This window comes from Solanum stenotomum, chromosome 8 (genome assembly GCF_019186545.1).
Source record: "Solanum stenotomum isolate F172 chromosome 8, ASM1918654v1, whole genome shotgun sequence".
NCBI classification, from domain to species: Eukaryota; Viridiplantae; Streptophyta; class Magnoliopsida; order Solanales; family Solanaceae; genus Solanum; species Solanum stenotomum.
This window is the reverse complement of record NC_064289.1, coordinates 51207244-51228907: the sequence shown is the minus strand read 5'-3', so window position 1 is coordinate 51228907 and position 21664 is coordinate 51207244. Positions and strand designations below refer to the sequence as shown.

Below are 21664 nucleotides of genomic sequence, written 5' to 3'. Positions count from 1 at the left end.
TTAAAAAAAAATGAAACTGAAAAATAAAAAAATAAAACGCTAATGTAGGGATTCGAACCCTGTACCATGAGGATTAATTTTTAGGGAACCTGCCGCTAGGCTATCTCTTTCTCCTTGTCATCAAGGGGGTTCAAAATATATGTATCCACATAAATACAGAAAATTACCTTATATATACAGTGCAATTTTTTGCCGAGGGGGTTTGGGTGAATCCCCTGGAACCCACGTGGATCCGCCCCTGATTGCAGATGAGCATTGGAACTATTAGTAAGTGGCCTCACATCACAAAGCTAACGGAGCAAAGGGAACTATTTCTTCCACCGGAGTCGGAGTCGAAATCGGAGTTGGAGTTGGAGTTGTGTGATAATAGAGAATTAGAATTAGAGTTGTCAAAAGAGAGGAACATGTATATCTTCTGCTATCAGAAATATTGAATTATGATATTGGATTTTCTCTTGTTTTTTTAATTATTCATCAGTCTAGCAAAGCTAAAAGGTTACGTTCATTTATCATATCATTCAGAAGGTCAAAGAGGTTTGGGAAAATGTCTGATATATCCCTTAACTTAGTCATTTAAAACTAATACACCTCTCGTCACACAAAAAAATTAATTTTCTAATGTAAATTTGCTAATTATTGGAATATCAAGTCATAATATTATTTTTGAGTTATCCAACATGATAGCTAAGTTTAATATAACATGAAATCATACCAGTTTGTCATGAATTTTGTGCCAGCATTCTGAAACCAATTCGGCATAAGGAGATCATAAAAGTGGGTTATTTACCCAATTTCATATTTTACCCAACCCAATTTTATCGGCATTTCATGGACTTTATGACAAACATTGTAAGGTAATATTATAACAATTTCAATTGCATTGAAGATAAATAAAAAGTCAAAAGCAATATAAAATGTAGCATAACAGAAGTAAGTAGGAAATATCTTGGAAACTCCAATGTAATATGCACATAATGGACCACTAAAAGTACAAGGAAATAAAGGTGCAAAAGCAAAAAAGAAGGCTAATTTCTTTGTCAACACCACTTGGCTTCATCCATTCATTGAGATGGAAGATTGCCATAAAAAATGATAAGAAAAATTACCTAATTACACAACCGTAACGTTTGAATTAATGAATAGAATTACAAGGTAAAACCCAATTTCTTCTTTTGTTAGATTCCTCTTTTCCAGACATCCATAAATTAGTTAGGGCCAACTGATTAACTGTCCATCGTTTATTTACCACAGTGGAGTTTTGGGGTCTTTGAAGGAATTTCCTACTTCCTTCTATTAAATTTGGATGAAAATACTAAACAAACTAATTCTTTTATTTCACTCTTTTTTAAATCTCTTGTTGACTTGAACTCATAACCTTATGATTCGAAGCAGGGGCGGAGCTAGGCAGGGGCAAGGAGGTTCATCTGAAGCACTTTTAGCAAAAAATATTGTATATTTTTTTATCCATATACAATAGACGTTGAATCCTCTTGATTTTTTTGTGTATTTACTTCTCTATATAATTGAAGCCCCTTAATAAAAATCATGATTCCGCCCATGATTGAAAGTGAAGAATGCTTACCATCCCAACAACTTGATCTTTTCTTTAATAAGAAGTAGTTGTTGAATTAATATATTTTACAATTTATACTTTACCTAAACATAATTAAAAAAAATTCAAGTAGGACCTCAAGTTTTTGAAGTCAAGTTGTGTGCTTAAAGAACTTGGCCATGTGATTTAGTTTTTCTTCTTTTTTTCCCCAATAATTCTAATGACAGGTGGATTCTTTTTCTTTCTATTTCTTTCATATTGTTATCACCACACAATTTGTGCTTACTTTTTTCAGATCAACATCCATGGCATCTTCTTCTTCTTGTGCGAGTTATCCAAAATACTATCCTCGATGGAAGTATGATGTATTTCTAAGTTTTAGAGGTGCTGACACACGGAGAACATTTACGGGTCACTTGTATGAAGGTTTGAAAAACAGGGGAATATTCACCTTTCAAGTTGATAAAAGGCTAGAGAATGGCGATTCCATCTCAAAAGAACTCTTGAAAGCTATATAGAAGAGTCTCAAGTTGCCATAATCGTTCTCTCAAAGAATTATGCTACATCAAAGTGGTGCTTGAATGAACTAATGAAGATTATGGAATGCAAGGAGAAAGAAAATGGACAAACAGTCATTACAGTCTTCTATGACGTGGATCCATCACATGTTCGATACCAAAGTGAGAGCTTTGAAGAAGCATTTGCCAAACACGAATCAAGGTATAAGGATGATGTTGAAATGAGGCAGAAGGTGAAAGGATGGAGAACTGTCCTAATTGTTGTCTCAAATCTAAAAGGATATGATATCCGTGACAGGTGAGTTGAAAACACATTGATTGAATCATAAATTTATTTATCATGAAGACTAGCTACACATACTAGCTAATACTCTACTATATAGAGCAAATTTGTATCTAAAAATGTGCCAGAATTTATGATTCTACTATAGAACAAATCCTACTTGTGCACACCCAAAATTGGAGGACACAAATGCTAGCTGAAGTTAAGTTAAAGGGTATATTAATGTATTATGCCTTATTGCAATCGAGTGAATAACTTTTATGGTCATCCAAGTATACTAAATTACTTGCTAAAGTCACTTATGTTGATTTTATATTTTATATCAATTTAGTTACTCAATGACATTGTTACACAGATAATTTATTGAGGAGTTTGATATATGTGTTCTGTTTCCAGTGGCGGAGCCAGACATTTTATGAAGGGTGTGCAAAATTTTAAAAAGTAACCAACAAAATATTTAGTGAGTTTTGACTAACAAAAAATGATGTTAAAAACTTAAAGTTAGCAAGAATCAAACCTTCGACCTCGGGCCTCGAAGCTTCTAACTCGCTCTCTACCACTGAGCCAAGGGCTCTAATTATGTCATGTGTGTGCAACCTTATGTATATATTAACAATTTCATTAATTTGACCTATATATATGGTATAATTTTCCAGCGAAGGGTGTTCACCTGCACACCCATCAATGGCGGTAGCTCCGCCCCTGTATGTTCCTTTTATCATGATTATGCACTTACAATGTGAAGTACTTCTTGTTCTTACTTTTTGTAGGATTGAATCAGAATGTATTCGGGAACTTGTTGACGATGTTTCTTCAAAATTATGCAAGACTTCTTCATCTTATTTGCACGATATTGTGGGAATATATACTCATTTGGAGAAAGTAACATCCCTTCTAGATATGGAAACTAATGATGTTCGGATTGTGGGGATCTGGGAATGGGGGGAGTCGGTAAAACGACTATAGCAAGAGCTGTTTTTGATAGACTCTCACCTCAATTTCAGGGTGCAAGTTTCCATGCAGATGTAAAAGAAACTAACACAAATGAAATCCATTCTCTGCAAAATACCCTTCTCTCTGAGCTGTTAAGGAAAGACAAAAAATATGTGAATAATAAAAAGGACGACAAGGTTATGATAGCTCATAGACTTCGTTTTATGAAGGTTTTAGTTGTGCTTGATGACATTAATCATCATGATCATTGGGAGTATTTATCAGGGGATCTTCGTTGGTTTGACAGTGGCAGTAGACTTATTGCAACAACTAGAAACAAACAAATTATAGGGAAGAATAACGTAGCGTATGAAGTGACTACACTACTTGAACGTGATGCTAATCGGTTGTTCAGTCAATATGCTTTCAAGGATAAAGCTCCAGATGAGCATATTAAGAAGCTGGCATTGGAGGTAGTAAGTCATGCTAAAGGCCTTCCGTTAGCGTTGAGATTGTGGGGTATTTTGTTACATAATGAAGATGCAACTATGTGGAGAGATGTTGTAGATATGATAAAGAGAGAATCTAGTCCAGACATTGTTAAAAACCTCAAAATAAGGTTTGAAGGGTTGCCGGATAAAGAGAAAACCATATTTCTAGATATCGCATGCTTCTTTAGAGGAAGGGGGAAAGATAAGACCATAAAAATTCTTGAGAGCTATGATTTAGGCGCTCGCATCAGATTGCATGGTCTAATTGAAAAATCTCTTGTGTTCATCTCTAAATATGATACAATTCAAATGCTTGACTTAGTTCAAGACATGGGTAGATATGTGGTGAAAATGCAAAAAGATTCCGGAAAACCTAGCAGACTATGGAACATGGAAGATTTTGAAGATGTGGTCAGCAATACTGTAAGTAGGCTGAATACTGCAATATAATATTCAATTTTGAGTTTTTGTATATCAAAATTCATTTATCTTACGCTATCAAGTCATGAATTAGTCTAGTAGCCGCTTAATATGTTAAATCTAACTTTCATTATATTCTTTGGATTAAGTTGAACAAATAACTCAAATAGTAATTTTTTAAGCTTATATTACCCAACTATTTACTCTGAGGAACCTTTTGTTGATAAAAAATCTTGAATGGGAAAAATACAAGAAGGGCCAGAAAAATACAATTTTATTGATTTGTCAAACGCCTTATTTTTCAAAAAAGTGTTTTTTTTCAAAAATTGCACGAGAGGAGTAAGAAAGCATATTTTACACGACATGTGAAGTTATAATTTGTGGTTTTTAGCAGGGGACCATGTCAGTGGAAGCAATATGGTGTAGTTATATTAAAAAACTATGCTTTAGCAAAGAGGCAATGAAAAATATGAAAAAGCTTAGGATATTATGCATATGTGATGGGAACGAATTTTGTGGAATAACCTCCTCCTCGTTGTCTAACTCCAATTGCCATGACGGCTCCATTGAGTACATGTCCAACGACTTGTGTTAGCTTATCTGGCATGAATATCCTTGGAAGTTATTGCCAGAAAATTTTAAACCCAGAAGGCTTGTTCATCTTAATCTCCGGTGGAATTCGTTACATCATTTATGGAATGAAACAAAGGTAATGTTCTATTTGAGATACTTTGTATATCGTCTTCTCCTAAAATTATGATTCTAATATGTTTATTTGGTTGATATAATGTTTATGGACTTTCCACTTCAAAATCAAGAACTTGTTTTTATTTTTTATTTTCTTGAATTGGAATTCAGTTGTGGTGGTGGTGGTGTAGGAAGTAGTGGTGATGGAGGAAGAAGAGGAAGAAGTGGTGGTGGCAAAGGTGGTGGAGGAGTAAGAGGAGAAGGTGATGGTGATGGCGGTGACAGCGACGGGAGAAGGGTGTTAGAGTGGGTAAAAGTCCCACATTTGTTGGGGAATGAACGAGTGATCCCCTTATATGGGCTTGGAAAAACCTCCCCTGATGAGCTAGCTTTTGGGGTTGAGTTAGGCCCAATGTCATATCTTTACATAGTATCAGAGTCAGGTCCATCTCTGTTTTGGCTCTCAGTCCACACTCCAGTCGGACCTAGGCATGAAGTGGGAGGGGGTGTGTTGGGGTGGGTAAAAGTCTCACATTGATTGAGAAATGGACTGATGGTCTACATATATCAACTTGGGCAAACCTCCACTCATGAGTTAGCTTTCGGGGTTGAGTTAGGCCCAAGTGTCATATCTTTACAAAGGAGAGGGGATGATGTTGACAGAAGGATGGGAAGATAGGATCTTTGTATAAATAATAAAACTTGAGGGTTTTAAATTAGTTTCATTAACACTAATCTTAAGATTATTGCATCTACTCAATGATTAGACTTGTGCCACTTTCTTAATTTTGAAACTCTTTTGTCACCCCTAATTATTTTCCCTGGTAATATGTTGTCTCGTGTTTGTATGATAGAATTAGTCACAGGCTAGTCTACCATATATATACTCTTATCACAATGCATTAATCTGATCACACTAATGTTATGGTAGTATTGATCCCTCCGTCTATAATTAGAAATAACCTAACTTTAAAAAAGGGATAATACATATATTGACCCCTAAACTTGGCTTCAAATTTTAACTTTGACCTTTAACTTTGTAAGTGCACAAATAGGCACTTTAACTATCCAAAACTTAAACAAAAAAACACGCGGATCCTACCTGGCAAAATGCGTGAAATACACTCAAATTAGGCGCGTCAGATGTAAAAATTCAGGGGGTCAACAGTAAAAAAAGCATTGAAAGGACAATTAAACCCTTTTTATATTTTTTTCAACAATTTTTCCCTCTTTTTTGCATTATTTGTTGTTTACTGTAAAATGCAAGTGACATTTAATAAAAATTTTTGTTATTACGAAAAAAAATTATAATGAAGTTTTTTTTTGGCAAGAAGGAAAAAGAAACACATGTAGTACTAAATTTTTTTTTTTGAGATTCAATCAATTTTTTTTTGTCTTTGAAATATTTCTAGCTGTTAATTACTGTAATTTATAGTACTTTCTAAGAAATTTTCAAATAATATATATTATTTCATTTGTCCGAATTTATGCGTCACCGGTAAAATTTGAAGAGTCAATCAGATCTTTTATATATTTTTATATCTTTTAAATATTTAAGTAATTAATTATCGTGATTTATAATATTTTATACAATTATTTAGTATGGTAAAAGAAATTTAAAAGAAACACGCATCCTTCAATAGTAAAATATGGGTCCCCTTTTTTTTTTTATAGGTTGACCTCCTACCTGTATAGTCTTTTTTTGTCCAGAAGGAAAAAGGAACACGTGTCGACCCCAACGTCCTCTCTATTCCCGCTTATTATATTATATACTAGTGATGAAGAGCCCGTGCTAATAATTAATTTAAAAGTTAATTTTTAATTGACGTTAAATAAATAGTTTTAAATTTTAAATTTGAATAAATTTTATATATTTATAGGGTAGTAGATGTTCATGTTAACTCTAAAATGAATACATCACTATTAATAAAGCTTGAAGTTTAAAGAAAAATCCTTAAATGACCAAAATAACCCTTAAACTCAATTTTAATCACAAAAAGCATACATGTCCACGGTGTGGTGGCTGATTCATCAACTAATTTTTTGTATGTTTTTTCAAAAATATTTTAGTTGCTAATTTGTTATAATTTATAAAAATCATTAACGTCATTTTCGAATAACTTATAGTACTGTTAACTTTCAATAATATATATTGCTCCATCTATTCAAATTCATGTGTCACCAATAGAATTTCAAGAGTCAACAAAAAATTTTCTAAAAAAAAATATATTTTAATTATGATTTATAGTACTTTTAAATATAACGTATAGTGTGTTTGTAGGCTCTTATTAGATTGAAAAAATATTTTAAATTAGTAATTATTGTAATTAATAGTGTATATTACGTAATTTTCAAATTTGTAATAAATTTTTTTTAAATATTAAGTCTAATAATTTATAGTATCTTAAATGTAATATTTGAATACACATAAATTAAAAAAAGAAATAAGACAAATAAATTATAAATTAAATAATTGACATTTTCAAATATTAATTTACCACAAAATAAAAGTGAAGGAAGAAGTTGTGAGACAAAAATAAAGAGAAGGGAATGAAATTAGTGAGGTGGGGTCCATATCCATTAAAAGAGATTGAAATAAATGCATGGCAAATTGAAAAGGTGTCAAATAGACAGGAAAACGGGCCCACATGCATTGAATAGTTGGCAGCCATTGAGTGGGTCACTAATACACGTGGCAGCGCTTGCATTTCACGCTTTTGGCTCCAAAAATCGCGTGTTTATTTATTTAAAGGTAGGATAGTTAAATGTCTATTTGTACATTATGAAAGTTGGAGGTCAAAATTAAAATTTAAAGCCAAGTTTAGGAGTCAATATATGTATTATGCCTTTAAAAAATTATTTAAAAAGATTGTTCACACTCTTTCCCACATCAACGACCAGGAATAAATGAGAAAAGATAGTCAAGGTTTAAGAGTACAATTGCAATATTCAAATGTGCACCGAATAGGACATGCTAAATATTATACCTTTTATTTATAACAAAAAAAAACATAAGTTCTATATAGTTTCTGAGCATATAATTTCCATATAAAGTAAAATAAACAATATCTAATTTCCCCTGTTGAGTCATAATCTAAAAATGTGTGTTTACTACTTTACTCATTTTTCATCATTCTTTCTGTGTTTTGAATAGCAGCAACTGCTGTGTCTACGGAGTCTAGGTCTATGGGGCTCCAAAATCCTGAAGAGAATACCTGATTTCAGGGGGATGCCAAATTTGGAGCATTTGGATGTACGAGTCTTGAAGAGGTTCACCATTCCCTGGAGTATTGCAGAAAACTCGTCCAGTTAATTTGAATGAGTGTATAAGCCTTGAGAGGTTTCCATATGTTAATGCAGAATCGCTTGAATCTGTGAATCTAAACCACTGCTCTAGTTTAGAGAAATTTCCAGAATTCCTCGGAAGAATGAAGCCGGAGTTAGAGATTACATTGTCATTCTCTGGGATAAGGGACCTGTCATCATTATCGGTCATTCATCTCCAAACTCATGCATCCTATAGAGCTAGATTTGAGTGGCATGAATAACATTGTATCTCTTCCAAGTAGCATTTGTAAGTTGAAAGGTTTGGTGAACCTATATGTGTGGAACTGCGCAAAACTTGAAAGCTTGCTAGAAGAGATAGGTGATTTAGAAAACTTGGAAGAGCTTGATGCCAAAGATACTCTAATCTCACGACCTCCGTCTTCCATCGTCCGGTTGAACAAACTTAAAATATTGACTTTTGAAAAGGAAGAATCAGAAGATGGAGTATTCTTTGTGTTCCCTCAGGTGAATGAAGGGTTACGTTCATTGAAATATATATCTGGATCTCAGTTACTGCAATTTAATAGATGGAGGACTTCCGGAAGATATTGGATCCTTATCCTCTTTGAAAGAGTTGTATCTCAAGGGAAATAATTTTGAGCATTTGCCTCTAAGCTTAACTCAGCTTGGTTCTCTTCTATTCTTGGACTTATCAGATTGCAAGAAGCTTACACAGCTGCCAGAACTTCCAAAACAACTAGATACAATGGCGGCATATTCGATCTGTAATTCGTTGTTTCAGAAAATCTCATCATTGGCAGAATGATGTCTGTGCTTCAGATCCCTTGTCACTAATAGTGTTCACCGCTAGGGGGGAGAATATCCCAAGAGGGTTCCACCATCGGGAAGACGGTAGAATTATATTAATAAAATTGCCTGAAAATTGGTATATATATAAGTGATAACTTGTTGGGATTTGCTGTATCTTACTCTGGCATATTTATTGACATCATAGCTCACTTGATTTGTAATACGTGTATCGCCCAGAAACTTGCCTTATCCAACCATTCAAAATATAATCTTATACCTGCTATTCATTTTTTCTTGGTACCTCTTACTGGCTTATTGGATAAAATTAAGGCAAATGGCAAAACACCAAATGACTATGGGTGCATTAAGTTATCTTTTTCTGAAGAATTGAAGGAGTGTGGACTTTGCTTGTTGTATAAACACCATGACTCCGTGACCAGAATCTGTCGAATACTCTGACAACATTAATTATATTCTAAAATTCACTCCTTCTATGAGCTACAAAGTCTTCTTTGAAACCAATATTTTTTTCTTCTGAATTCATTCGTTTGTTTTTCCTTCTTCGTTTCCCTATTGACACAATGGCTGATGCATATAAACTTGTACTGAGCCATGATTAACCGTTGTGAGTTAAAATGAAGTTAATTACTCTGCCATTTGGAAAAAGATTTCAGATACAACTTCTTTTGTCACAAGCTTCTACTTCTACATCAAACATTTTCATGTCGAAAGGTATTGATCATGCTCTAACTTTAGCTATATACGTCTTTCCGGTGCCATTTTCATATTTGTACCAAGTAAAATGTGGAGGTTCAATCTATATTCATTTACTGCTTGCATTCTCCTTTTCTGAGTACCGAGTTTCAGATTATGACTTTGTTAAATGATTTTGATTTTGATGCTCTCTCAGATTGTTATATTAGCATAAATATTATCTGTTTAAACATCTCTCTTATTATGGCAGGGAGGTTGGGAATACGATGAAACAATCAAAGACGCATCACAGGAAGCTGGATTGACGTTCAGGTTCGTCTTTCTCATGATCTCTTTCAGTTCTCTTATGCTTCATTTGATGGAAAATGTGAATTAGGAATACAACATCTTTTTATCTTTCTTCTGTCTAGCTTGTTGACTTCGACCTTTATAAAAGTAATAAGTAGCACCTATATCTCGATTACGTATTATAAGTAGTTATCGCAAGTTTCACTCTTTTGGTACTTCGAGAACAACGCTGGTAGCTCCGCCTACGTAGCAGAAAAACTTGAGTCTTGGCCTGTGATAATGCAATAATCTGTTCTATTCAAGTCTACATATATAGTCAGTCTCACTCGTTTATCCCAAACAATAATGTATTCATCATATCTTTCACATAATCAACAAATTTTAAAAGCTTAGAAATAGATATTATGCAACATAAAAAATTTGGTGTAAAGAAAGAAGAAATTCTTACATATAATCATCGTTATATTTTGTCATGCGATTATAATGCCATAAAATTTGAGAGAGGATAAAAATTAAAAACATAAATACAATTGAATGTGATAATACAATAGATGAAGAAGAAATCAAATAAAACAAAGAAACTTTGAAATCAACAATTGATTTATCTCATATTGTTCATGTCTTAATTTATAGTTTACAAAACCAACTTTTTCCTTAATTCAATATGAGAAAATGAAAAGATAAGAGTTTTAAAATTTAATTTTTAGAAATGAAGAGTTTTGAAACAATGATCTATTCATTATCATCTTTCTTAATGTCTTTCTCATTTAATTGAATTTAAAAGTTGATTCAACTTTTGACTTAACACCTTCCCACATTTAGAATTTAGTATAATATATATGATATTATTTAATATTTAATTAATTAAATATTTTTTTTAGTGTTAAAATAAAATGGTAATCCAACATTGTATTTTGGAGTTTCCCACTTTTAATAATACTAGATTCACCACACGTGTGCTTTGCACGTGTATGATTAGTTTGAGATTCATATAACTCTGGAGTAGCATTCATACGTCTTTTCCAATGTTTGTTATTAATGCCACCAAGATCTTGGCGTCGAAGCTTCAGGCAATTTGTAAGTTTCTAATTGATCTTGAATCATCATTTGTGACTCAGATTTATGCCGTCAAGAAATGCAGGCTACATTTCAATAGTACTCAGTCACTTGTATCCTAATTATCACTAAATATGTCTACACGATTGTAGCATTTTCTTCCAAAGTTGCATGGTGATTGTTGGCACTCTACAGTTGACTCAGTAGTGGGTGAAACTATGAATTTTTTAAGTCAATAGCATTCAGAATGAGCATGTTGGACGTAAGTCGTAACCAAATCTTCAATTGGTCTGAGTAGTATTAGTTGGATGTTGCATTGGCATGGTAACACCCCGAAAATTTCTAAGTTAAGACCCAAATCATTCTATAACACCTCACAACTCTACTCTTAAAATTTGAATCGTTTGTGTAACACTTCAAACTTCGAAAAGGACTAAAGAGAGGAAACGGGCAAGTCCACGAATCCAAAATGGACCATGGACCCTTCACGGAACCCTAGACGGTTCATTTAGGGGTCCACAAGCCGTTTAGGGAATGGTGGATGACCGTCCAAGGCTGCCAAAGTGGAAGTCACCTAGACGGGACCCTAGACGGCCCGTGGTGACTTGTATGGTCTGTTTAGGGGTCCGTACATGTCACCCACCACTTTTTAAGTTTCGGCTCAACTTCAAATGACCATATCACTTAGCACAAAACGAATCAGGAAGCCCATGACTTATTAAATTAGAGGTTTTTGAGTCCTCTTTCCAACGCAACCAAGTTTGCCTCATTTCAAGTTTGGAGTAAAATGTTATGCCCGTTTTAGTGAAGCCCTGTCGGGCAGGTGTCACGACCCAGACCGTCGTGAGTAATACCCACACTAACCCTCCGATGGGAGAACCAAAACTACATCCCAACTAATCAACTTAACCAAAGTACTACACATTTAAAGATAAAGAAACAGATTTAAATAACTATATAATTAATACAAAAATACCCCTAAAACCTGAAAGTCATTGTACCAAAACTCTACTAACGACAAGTCTAAGAACAAGGGTTACAACCCTGAAACTAACAAACACCTTAAACAAATAGTTTGAGTTCGAAAAAAGTGGACTTAAACAAGATAGATCCATGACAGCTTGAAAGAACTGGCTCACCCTTGAATCCGGTCACGCTCAAAAGTCACCTAGCCGAGGTCTATCAATAGCCGCCTGAAGATGCCCTGTACTCAACAAAGAACAAAAAGTGCAATATCAGTACACAACCACAGTGTACTGGTAGGATCACACGGCTATCCCAATAAGTGCAACATAAGCAAGTAATTACAACATCATAAACAGGAATATACCGAACATATACAATTTCAGTCATCTTATCATGAAACATGTTTAATTCCACCTTATCAATAGCAAGTAGATACGAAAATATCAATAACAACTCAATGGTCCTCTCATGGAACCCATACTCAAACTGTTAGTGTACCAGTACATGGTACCCGATCCAATATTTATGCCGGAACGTGGCAATTGATCCTATATTTATGCTGGAACGTGTCAACCGATCCAAGTTTGTGTGTCAGAATGCAACGCCTGATCCATTCAACAAACGACAATCACAATCACAAGTATATTCTCAAATCATACAATCAAGTCATGATTCATGGCATTCATCATTCATCTATCCTCATTTACAATTAGTGAGGTCAATAATGCAACATTCACATACATACATGTATTATAATGACACAAGAACAAACATACATCACACAACATGAAATCACAATCGTCACCTACCTCGAATCCAAGCTTGAATCCCCTAAGGCACTTGAATCTTCCCTTTCCGGATTCTTTCCGCTTGTTCTAGGTCTACAACAATTAATATACGCAAGGATCAACAATGAAATGTCTAATTATACAGATTATAACAAACCCAATAATCCAGGACCAAACCCATGATCCCAATATCCCAAATTAGGGGTTTTTCCACCATAATTCTCATATCAAAACCTTTCCCAACAATAATTACCCAAGAAACTAAGTTCTACGGATCAAAAAGTGGAATTGGGGAGTGAAAACCTTACCTTTAGCCTTAAGAATGGTGGAAAACGTTCAAAAAAAACCTGGGGTTGTCCCTTATCTCTCAAAGTCAAAAAGTGCAAAATAAAACATTTTTAGGGGTTATTTCTGACTTTAAGTCACGTTTGTCCCGCTATGGCGACCCAAGTCCCGCCACAGCGGCCTCGCCTTGGCGGGAAAATCCTGCCTCAGTGGCTTGCACGAAAACAATGAGGAAATTTAAAAATTTCAAAACTCCCTTTTCAGAACACACATTTATCCCACGATACTCAGAAAATACCTGCTCGCACTAAGATCATTTTTTGGAGTTTCACTCACCCGAATTCAATTCCGTAAAGTCGTACGGGTTCCTTAACGTCTTAGATATCTACTCATAATATCAAATTCACAATTGGACCACCCATTTGTTACCAGATTTCCCTAGACCTCACTGACTCCGATTTCGTCCGAATCTGGACTAGGCTAGGAAATCTAAAGTTACTATGAAAAGGTTTTCTGGTCCCAATTCTTTTCCCATTGGCTTTTTCCAAACGACGGAATAAGGTCGTTACAATAGATACAAATTTGCCCATCACTCGTCCCCGAGTGATCAACTAGGAAAGACTGGCTAAAGTAAGGGTAGAGTAGTACTTGAATCGCTGAACAACTGGGGATACTTTGACTCACATGTCCTTAGCTTCCGGATATTGCGATCAAGAATTTCAACCGATTCTTCCTCATACAGAAGGTCTTGTTTAATGAAACTGAGTCTCACTTTATGATATAGTTTCCGTCCCCAAACCAACCAATTAAATACCTACACATCATTTCATACAATGCCTCAATGAACTCATCACAATATTTGAGTGATAATTTTTGTTGTATGCACACTTAACTAACAATAAAGCTATTCCCAATAACCATGATAAAATCTTAAATCAATACTCGCTACAATTAGAAGTGAATCTGAACCCACCAACACACACTCATAGTACCCAAACAATCATAATTCTTATTAACATATCCTTTTCACAACATAAATTTTCATGAGCTTAAGTTATAAAATTTTGATCTTTAGACATCAGATACTCATTGAGGGATATGTCCAAGCATACCAAACCTCCAACAACACTATTGAAATGCTAGATTTAGTAATTATGATTGTAGATTACCCTTAAGAACAGTAGAATTGGACCCAATGATCCCCACATTCAACCACACACAATCGATACATTACCTCGACAACTAGATGAATATTAAGATTGTCGGACAACCATAATTACGCATAGAAGCTCTTCTATGAATTCTCATAATCAAGGTGGTACATGTAGAACTACTGAAATACTTTAACAACTCCAAGACAACACCACATATGTCCTCTAAATTAACCAAATCTTCTCAAATCATCCTACTCAACCAAGAGAACATCGCAGGACCGGTACACCTGATCCACCACTAGGGATCCACCCACAAAAGTGAAAACACGCGTAAGCATAACTAGTGCATCATACTCAAAACCATGTACAAAATGAAATAAATGGTCACATAAGAATTTATCGAATAACACTAAAGGTTTTCCTCTGAAGAGTCGATATCATCCATTTCCACTCAGTTGACTCCACCTACTCTTCCCATCATTCCACTGAAGCCCATGCTCTCAATACTAACAACCATCATGATCACTCCGACCATTTACCTTACTCTCAACCAACACTTTTTAAATGAAAACCTTTCTTAGCTACTTTAACAATCAAAAGTAATAAACTTTACGTCTCAAACCAAGTGTAAATCCTTTCAAAGGTTCAATACCTGATACAATTGATCATTTCTCACCTTGCAAGTTCATACCTTGACAAAATATATCACCACGAATGTAGACATTACAATGAAAAAATTGAATTGTAAATTCAACTGTATAACTCAATCCCCTTATCTATCAACATTAGTTTATACTGTTGACACCCAATTTTGACCCTCCACGATAAATTCAATTTTTGAACTTCTGAATTTTCAAACAATTTGGAATAGTTAGTTTTATTAAAAATAAAAATAAAATCCAACATATCTTTTGAGTTTTAAAGTGTTTTTAGTCATTTTATAATATTTTTAAATAATAAATATATTTTATATAATTTCATATATAACTAGTATATTTTATAAGTAGTTGAAAATCATATAAAAATATTTCTACATTGTTAAAATAGATATTTTATTAATTTGGTTTTAGTTCGAATTATAGTTTAAATTTTAAATAAATTAGTTTGTATTTAAATTAATTATTTTATTTCGTTAAGATTAAGAAGCCCCTTAATTAATTTATGAAAATCCGTCTTGTTTAAATATATGCGAAATTCACCGACTAATTTCAATTTGGCTATAATCGAAATTCATTCAGCTATTATTTATTTGTGATTTTAGCCATTTCTAACCCTCCCTTATCTTTTGTAAGACCCAAAAAATGGGCCAATTGTTCCGGCCCGTATTTTTTTCCAATTATCCTCAACAATACATTAAGACCCATCAACCTATATTTCCAATTTCCAATGCAACAAATACCCAACCCATTTTATTTTATTTCCAGCAATACACCAGACAACCCCTGTACGTTCTTCTTTCAGAAAACCCGAAAATTCCAGCGACAAAGCGAGCAGAAACTCCAGCAACGCGACCCAAACCTAGAATCGACCCGAAGTCGCGATCCAGTCCAGAAAAATTGAGCAGCCCGCATTGTCCTTTCTCTCTCATTATCCGTTCGTACGAGAATATTCTCGAATCGTCCGCGTGTCCCCATCTCCTTCCTCGCTTGTCCTTTGCTCAAATCCAACGGCTCTCGTCCTCTATCCGTTGAAAATGGTACAAGATTGGTACAATTGATAGCTGGCCAATCTTATCTCGGAAGAAAATTTGAATTTCGAATTCAAAAAATCCAAAAAAAATTTCATCCGTTCCCCCCTAATTTTAGTCCTTAGTCTCCTCTATAAGAACAATTCTCTCTTTCAGTGAGCAAAAAAAAGAAATTAAAGTTGGAAATTCGAACTAAGGCAGAGAGAATTGTTCAAACAATTAGTCACAAATACATAGAAAACATACATTAAAAAAAAAAGGCTAAACTAGGCCTTTCACTTGCTGTTCCGTTCGGATTGTGCGGTGAAACTTGTCGTCACTCCCCGGCTCGTTCTTGCCCAGGTCGCTGCCCCGCGAAAGGTAAACCTCGTTTCAGCTCAACCTTTCTATTTCTGCAGTGTGCTGGATTTTTCTTTAATGAAATCTACTCTTTTATCGTTTTCGACTCGATGTCAACTACGGGCTAGTGAAGGAATTTGTTCAATGATTTGAATATTGTTGTTCCGCTCATTCCTCTTCTCTGTCTCGAGTTTCCCCTCTTCTTGCTAGTATACGTTTATGTCACTTTGTTTTCGAAGCATAGATTATAAGTCGTGATAGTTGTTTACTTCCTGTTAGTCGTCAGGTCTAGTTACTTGCAATGAGTTCGATTTGGTTGAAAATGAGTAGGATGTGTAAACGAACTGATTTTTTCAAATTGTTTAAACGTTCACCCGAACGCTACCCGCTCAACCTTCTTTCTTCTTCTTTTAACGTTGTTCTCATTGGGTTGGGTTACATGTCTTTATTTCATTTTTTTTATATTTTTTTTATTTTCACTGTGAAGCATGCTAAAAATAATGCTAATGTATATATTTAAGTCACTTTCGAGAATGGTACTTGGGCTGTTTGGTCCTCCCTCCTCTTGATTGTTTTTGGAGTTTGTTTTTCTTACTGCTTGGGGGCAATATGCTCACCCCTCTTTAGTTTAATAATTTATTTTTGAATAAATTTACTGCTTGCAAGTCGGAATCGATACAAAGCTTGATTTTCTTGTCTTATCCTCATGCCTTAGTCTTGTAAAAAATCTAAATCGTTTCAATTATCTATTTGAAGCATGAGTTTATTTGGCTTTGACTATTGTGTGCATAACATGTTGATTTTTATTTTTTTTATTTTTGTGCAAGGTTAATTCTAATAGTTTAATCACATGTCGTATGGCTTTGGCGTTGGTCCATTGTATTGATTGTTTATCCCTCTGTTTCAATTCTTGAATGAAATTAGCATCGGTTCAATATTCATTTGCTCACTAATTAGTATCTAATTTACCGAATGCTAGTGTTAATTCTATGGGAATGCGGTTCTTGGTGTGTAATCAGCTTTTAATATATAAATCGTGTTTGTCTTAACTAATTTAAATAGATTGAATACTAATTCTGCTTGGTTTATTCCCTAGGCAGCTTGATAAGCTAGTTAGTCATCTCCTGCATTCGATAAGTCAACCAAGTCTCGTTTGTTTTGCACATCTAGTTTAGTCCGTATTATTTATTTCATTTGGTTACATTACTATGGTTCTCTTCATACTGTTAGAAAGGAAAATTACTTAATTAAGCTAGCATGCCTAATATTATTAATTTAAAGATATTGAATTTGGCTCCTTTCATTATTGGTTTCAGAAAAGGATATTAAATTCCCTTTGACTTGTTGCCCTATCACTATTCTTTGGCCCCACATAAAGATATATATTAAGTCTTCATGAGTTTTCCCCTTACTAGTGTTTAAATGTTATGCTATTTATGACTGACTGGTCTATGATGTTTTGTGTATTTACTCGCTCTTTATCTTATCACCTCATTTCATCCTCAAAAATGCTAATTCGGTAAGTTTGTTTGTCGCTTTGCATGTGAAATCTGCCTGAATTCGTCACGAACTCCTATCTTCCCTCTTGCATTTCGGGAGAGCCGCAAAAGCTCAAATTCCTTTGTTGAGTCAACCGGCCAATGAAAATCAACGTACAAGTCCCGAGGTTGAAAAAATATTGAAGCAGATCGAGAAATTGAAAATTTTGGGCCAAAGGCCCATTTTTAATTCAAAAATTGTATTTTGGGCCTAAGCCCACTTATTTGCTATTACTTGTTAGTTTTTTAGGACAGGTGGAGGAATTGGGCCTAAGGCCCAAAAGAAAGATAACTATTTTATGTTAGTTTAGGACAGGTACAGGTGATTCAAATAAGCCAAAGGCTCAAAACGAAAAGGGCCCAGATATCGGCCCAAGTGAACAGAGAAACCGGATTTTGGCCCAAGTCCCTCACCCTCTTTACTTTTATTGTGTTTATTTACTTGTCAATATTTGCCGTTAATTGTAAGGTCGAAAAATTCAAATCCACAAAAGACACCCATTTTGAATTAATCACTTAACCTAGTTATTCATCTTTACTTGACTTAAAAATAAATAAATGAATGAATAAGCTTACAAAACATTTCACTTAGATAATATTTCAACATTTTTCTTTTTCTCCCATAAAATGGTCCTAATTGACGAAATAGTTCAATTTTGCAAGTCGAGTTAAGTTAAAATTGTTTTAGCCAAATAAGTAATTGTCGGATAACCGTGTGTTAGCGGGTATTTCGGGTGCTTTCAAACCCTTCTCGAAATGCTAATATGAACCCTCGAAGCCCCTTAAATATTTTCATTAGATTTATTGTTTTGATCTTCTGAAAAAATAGTTTTTCTTAAGTGGCGACTCTAAAACCAGTCTAAATATATTTTTAAATAAAACATATACCTTGAAGATTCTTACAAATTCATGGATCTTCGCATATCATTGATCGCATCTCCATCGATCTTATAATATCTTTTGCTAACAATTCAATCGTACTCATTACTAAACTTAAAACAAAACAAAGCACTTATCATCTCACTCGAGCTAATGTCTGTTCACTTCTTTCTCAAGTCTTTTTCAATAGTTTTTAACCAATCGGATGGACTTGTGACACTATTACTATAGCCACAGTAGAACGAATGAAATTACACGTCTCTGAACCCAATTATCTACCCCTCAGAGGATACATTTTTAGCCTTTGCAATCAAATAAAATATTCTTACTCTCGCCTCTCTATAAATGTTGTACTACATCCCATTATTTTTCCTTCATTATGACTCCAGCTCTTTTAAATTCTATTCGAGTGGTGTCCCACCATCTCTTAAAACTTTCCATACAAGCACGTTACTCACCAAACATTAGAAAACCACAACCTTAGATACTCGCAAGTCATAATTACTATACACAATTCACTTAACCAACAATCTTATTATATAGTTGCATTCCATCACAATTCATCACGCACTCTTACCACCATTACGCTCGGTCATCCCTGGTTATCACTACAAGTCAACCTTTTCGTTGACATGACATCTCAAACTCAGGTATACCATCAAATTCAAAAGGACTAACCCAATTTTTATATGTACTTTCTTACTAAAATACTTCAATTTCCTTCACCCAACTATACTCATTGAGACTTTCTTTATCCATAAGCTTGTCATTTCGTTATCAATCCACTCATTTAAATTCAGACACTACATGAATAGACTCAATAAAGGGAGACTTAACCTCAACATCTCGAATATGAGCCAAATAAACCAAACAACCTTACCCCACCGGTTTCCTACCCGGATGAAGGATACAACCTTAACTGACTTAGGCTTGTACTCCCTTCCCACTCTAACCTTTCCCTACCTGAGATCTCTAGAGTTACCGACTTAGCATTACCATTAAACACAACATAATAGAGGGACAACCAAGTCATGTCTAAGATTATATCAAGTCAGTCATATCCAGCATAACCAAATCAACCCAAGTCTGAAAATCCATAAACACAACAGGACAAACATGATATATAAGGGTGACTATGATTGACTCTTCAACTGGGGTAGAAACATGGATGAGGTCATCAAGTATATCACAAATCATATCAAATTCTTAGGAAAATTGCATGGACACATAAAAATAAGTAATACCTAGATCAAACAACACATTTAGCCTTCTAGTCACCAACAATAATAGTACTTGTGATCACTGCATCAGACCCTTAGCCTCGGTCTTTCCCATGAAGGCATAAAACTGAGCCTTGTCATCTTGAAGGGCAACCTCCTCGCCTGGCTGCACTACTCATCTACCTGCATTACCATTTCCCCGGTATCCACGGCCTCACTGATTTCCTACTCATATGCCCAGGTTCTCCACAATTCTAACACATGTAATAACTTAACCCAATAAATATCGTTGCTATTGGAGCAGTTGTATCCAGACCCTCCTTGATATACAATCAATCCATGAAATCATAGTATAACTTCTAACCTCAATTGGCATAACTTATTTTCATCATTCGTTAAACAACCCATACATGTTATGATAACAATACTAAATGCATCTTCCCAAGTAATGGTGTTCATTATCTAACCGACCCTTACCAAAACTTCTTAAATGTAGTCACCTATAAACTGGAATCTACAAATCTGATCTTAATCCCTTCACAAGTGACGGTAATAGATAGCGAGCCCCACAAAACTCTTAATTTCAATCATAGAACTAGGCCGGACCTAGTTCCTGACTGCTTCAATCTTTTGAGGATCTACCATTACCTCTTCCATTGAAACTACATGCCCTAAAAAGGTAACCGAAGTCAACCAAAACTCACACTTAGAAAATTTAGCATACTATTTTTGTCTCCAAGGATACTCAAAACTATACGAAGATGGTCAACATATTCTTCCTCACTCTTAGAATAAACTAAAATGCCACCAATAAATACTATAACAAATGAATTAAGAAATGGTTTGAACATACCATTCATCAAACTCACGAAAGATACAGATGCATTTGTCAACCCAAACGACATAACTAGAAACTCATAGTGCCCATGACAGGTCCTAATTGCCGTTTTTGGTATATCCTCAGGCTTAATCCTTAACTGATGATAGCCAGATCTTAGATCAATCTTAGAGAAAACTGATGCACCCTGCAACTGGTCAAAAGATCATCTATCTGAGCCAGCAGATACTTGTTCCAAATAGAGACCCTATTCAACTATCGGTAGTCTATACACATCCTCTCTTGCTAGTGATGATGTTACCACTTTTGTTGCTCTAGTTCGGACCATAGAGTGAAGGAGGAAACATACCAATTTGTATCACCCAGATACCAATTGGATTCAAGTCATAGCATGAAGGAGTAGAAAGAAATGAGGTTTTTCTAAAGTCTTATAGCATCTCAAAGAAAAGTACAGACGTCTTCGTACTGTTTTACAAGACTCTACTAAACTCGTTTTGGTACAATGAGATCAACGAACCTAGGGCTCTGATACAACTTTGTCACGACCCAGACCGTCGTTAGTGGCACCCACACTAACCCTCCGTTGGGAGAACCAAAACTACAGCCCAACTAATCAACTTAACCAAAGTACTACATATTTAAAGCTACAGAAGTAGGTTTAAATAACTATATAATTAATACGGAAATACCCCTAGAACCTGAAAGTCATTGTACCAAAAACTCTACTAATGACAAGTCTAAGAACAAATGGTACAACTCCGAAACTAATAAACACCTTAAACAAATAGTCTGAGTCTGAAAAGAGTGGACTTAAACAAGATAGATCCATGACAGCCTGAAAGAACTGGCTCACCCTTGAATCCAGTCACGCTCAAAAGTCACCTAGCTGTGGTCTATCAATAGCCGCCTGAAGATGCCCTGTACTCAACAAAGAACAAAAAGTGCAGTATC

The 21664-nt window shown here is 34.8% G+C and overlaps 1 protein-coding gene and 1 long non-coding RNA gene across 3 annotated transcripts; both read left to right on the top strand.

Annotated features, from left to right (window-relative positions):
• Positions 1-1800: 1800 nt before the first annotated feature.
• LOC125875254 (TMV resistance protein N-like) lies at positions 1801-3780 on the top strand. Its single transcript, XM_049556359.1, has 2 exons — positions 1801-2368; positions 3124-3780. Exons 1-2 carry the CDS (start codon positions 2142-2144, stop codon positions 3317-3319), a joined length of 423 nt encoding a protein of 140 aa, XP_049412316.1. The 5' UTR covers positions 1801-2141; the 3' UTR covers positions 3320-3780.
• A 331-nt stretch (positions 3781-4111) lies between these two features.
• Positions 4112-10009, top strand: LOC125875273 (uncharacterized). 2 transcript variants are annotated; one of them, XR_007447364.1, is made up of 3 exons: positions 4112-4200; positions 4592-4906; positions 9926-10009. It is a non-coding gene; the product is annotated as an uncharacterized LOC125875273 (long non-coding RNA). The 2 variants fall into 2 exon arrangements; XR_007447363.1 differs by lacking the exon at positions 9926-10009 and adding an exon at positions 8042-9156.
• The last annotated feature ends 11655 nt before the right edge of the window (positions 10010-21664 follow it).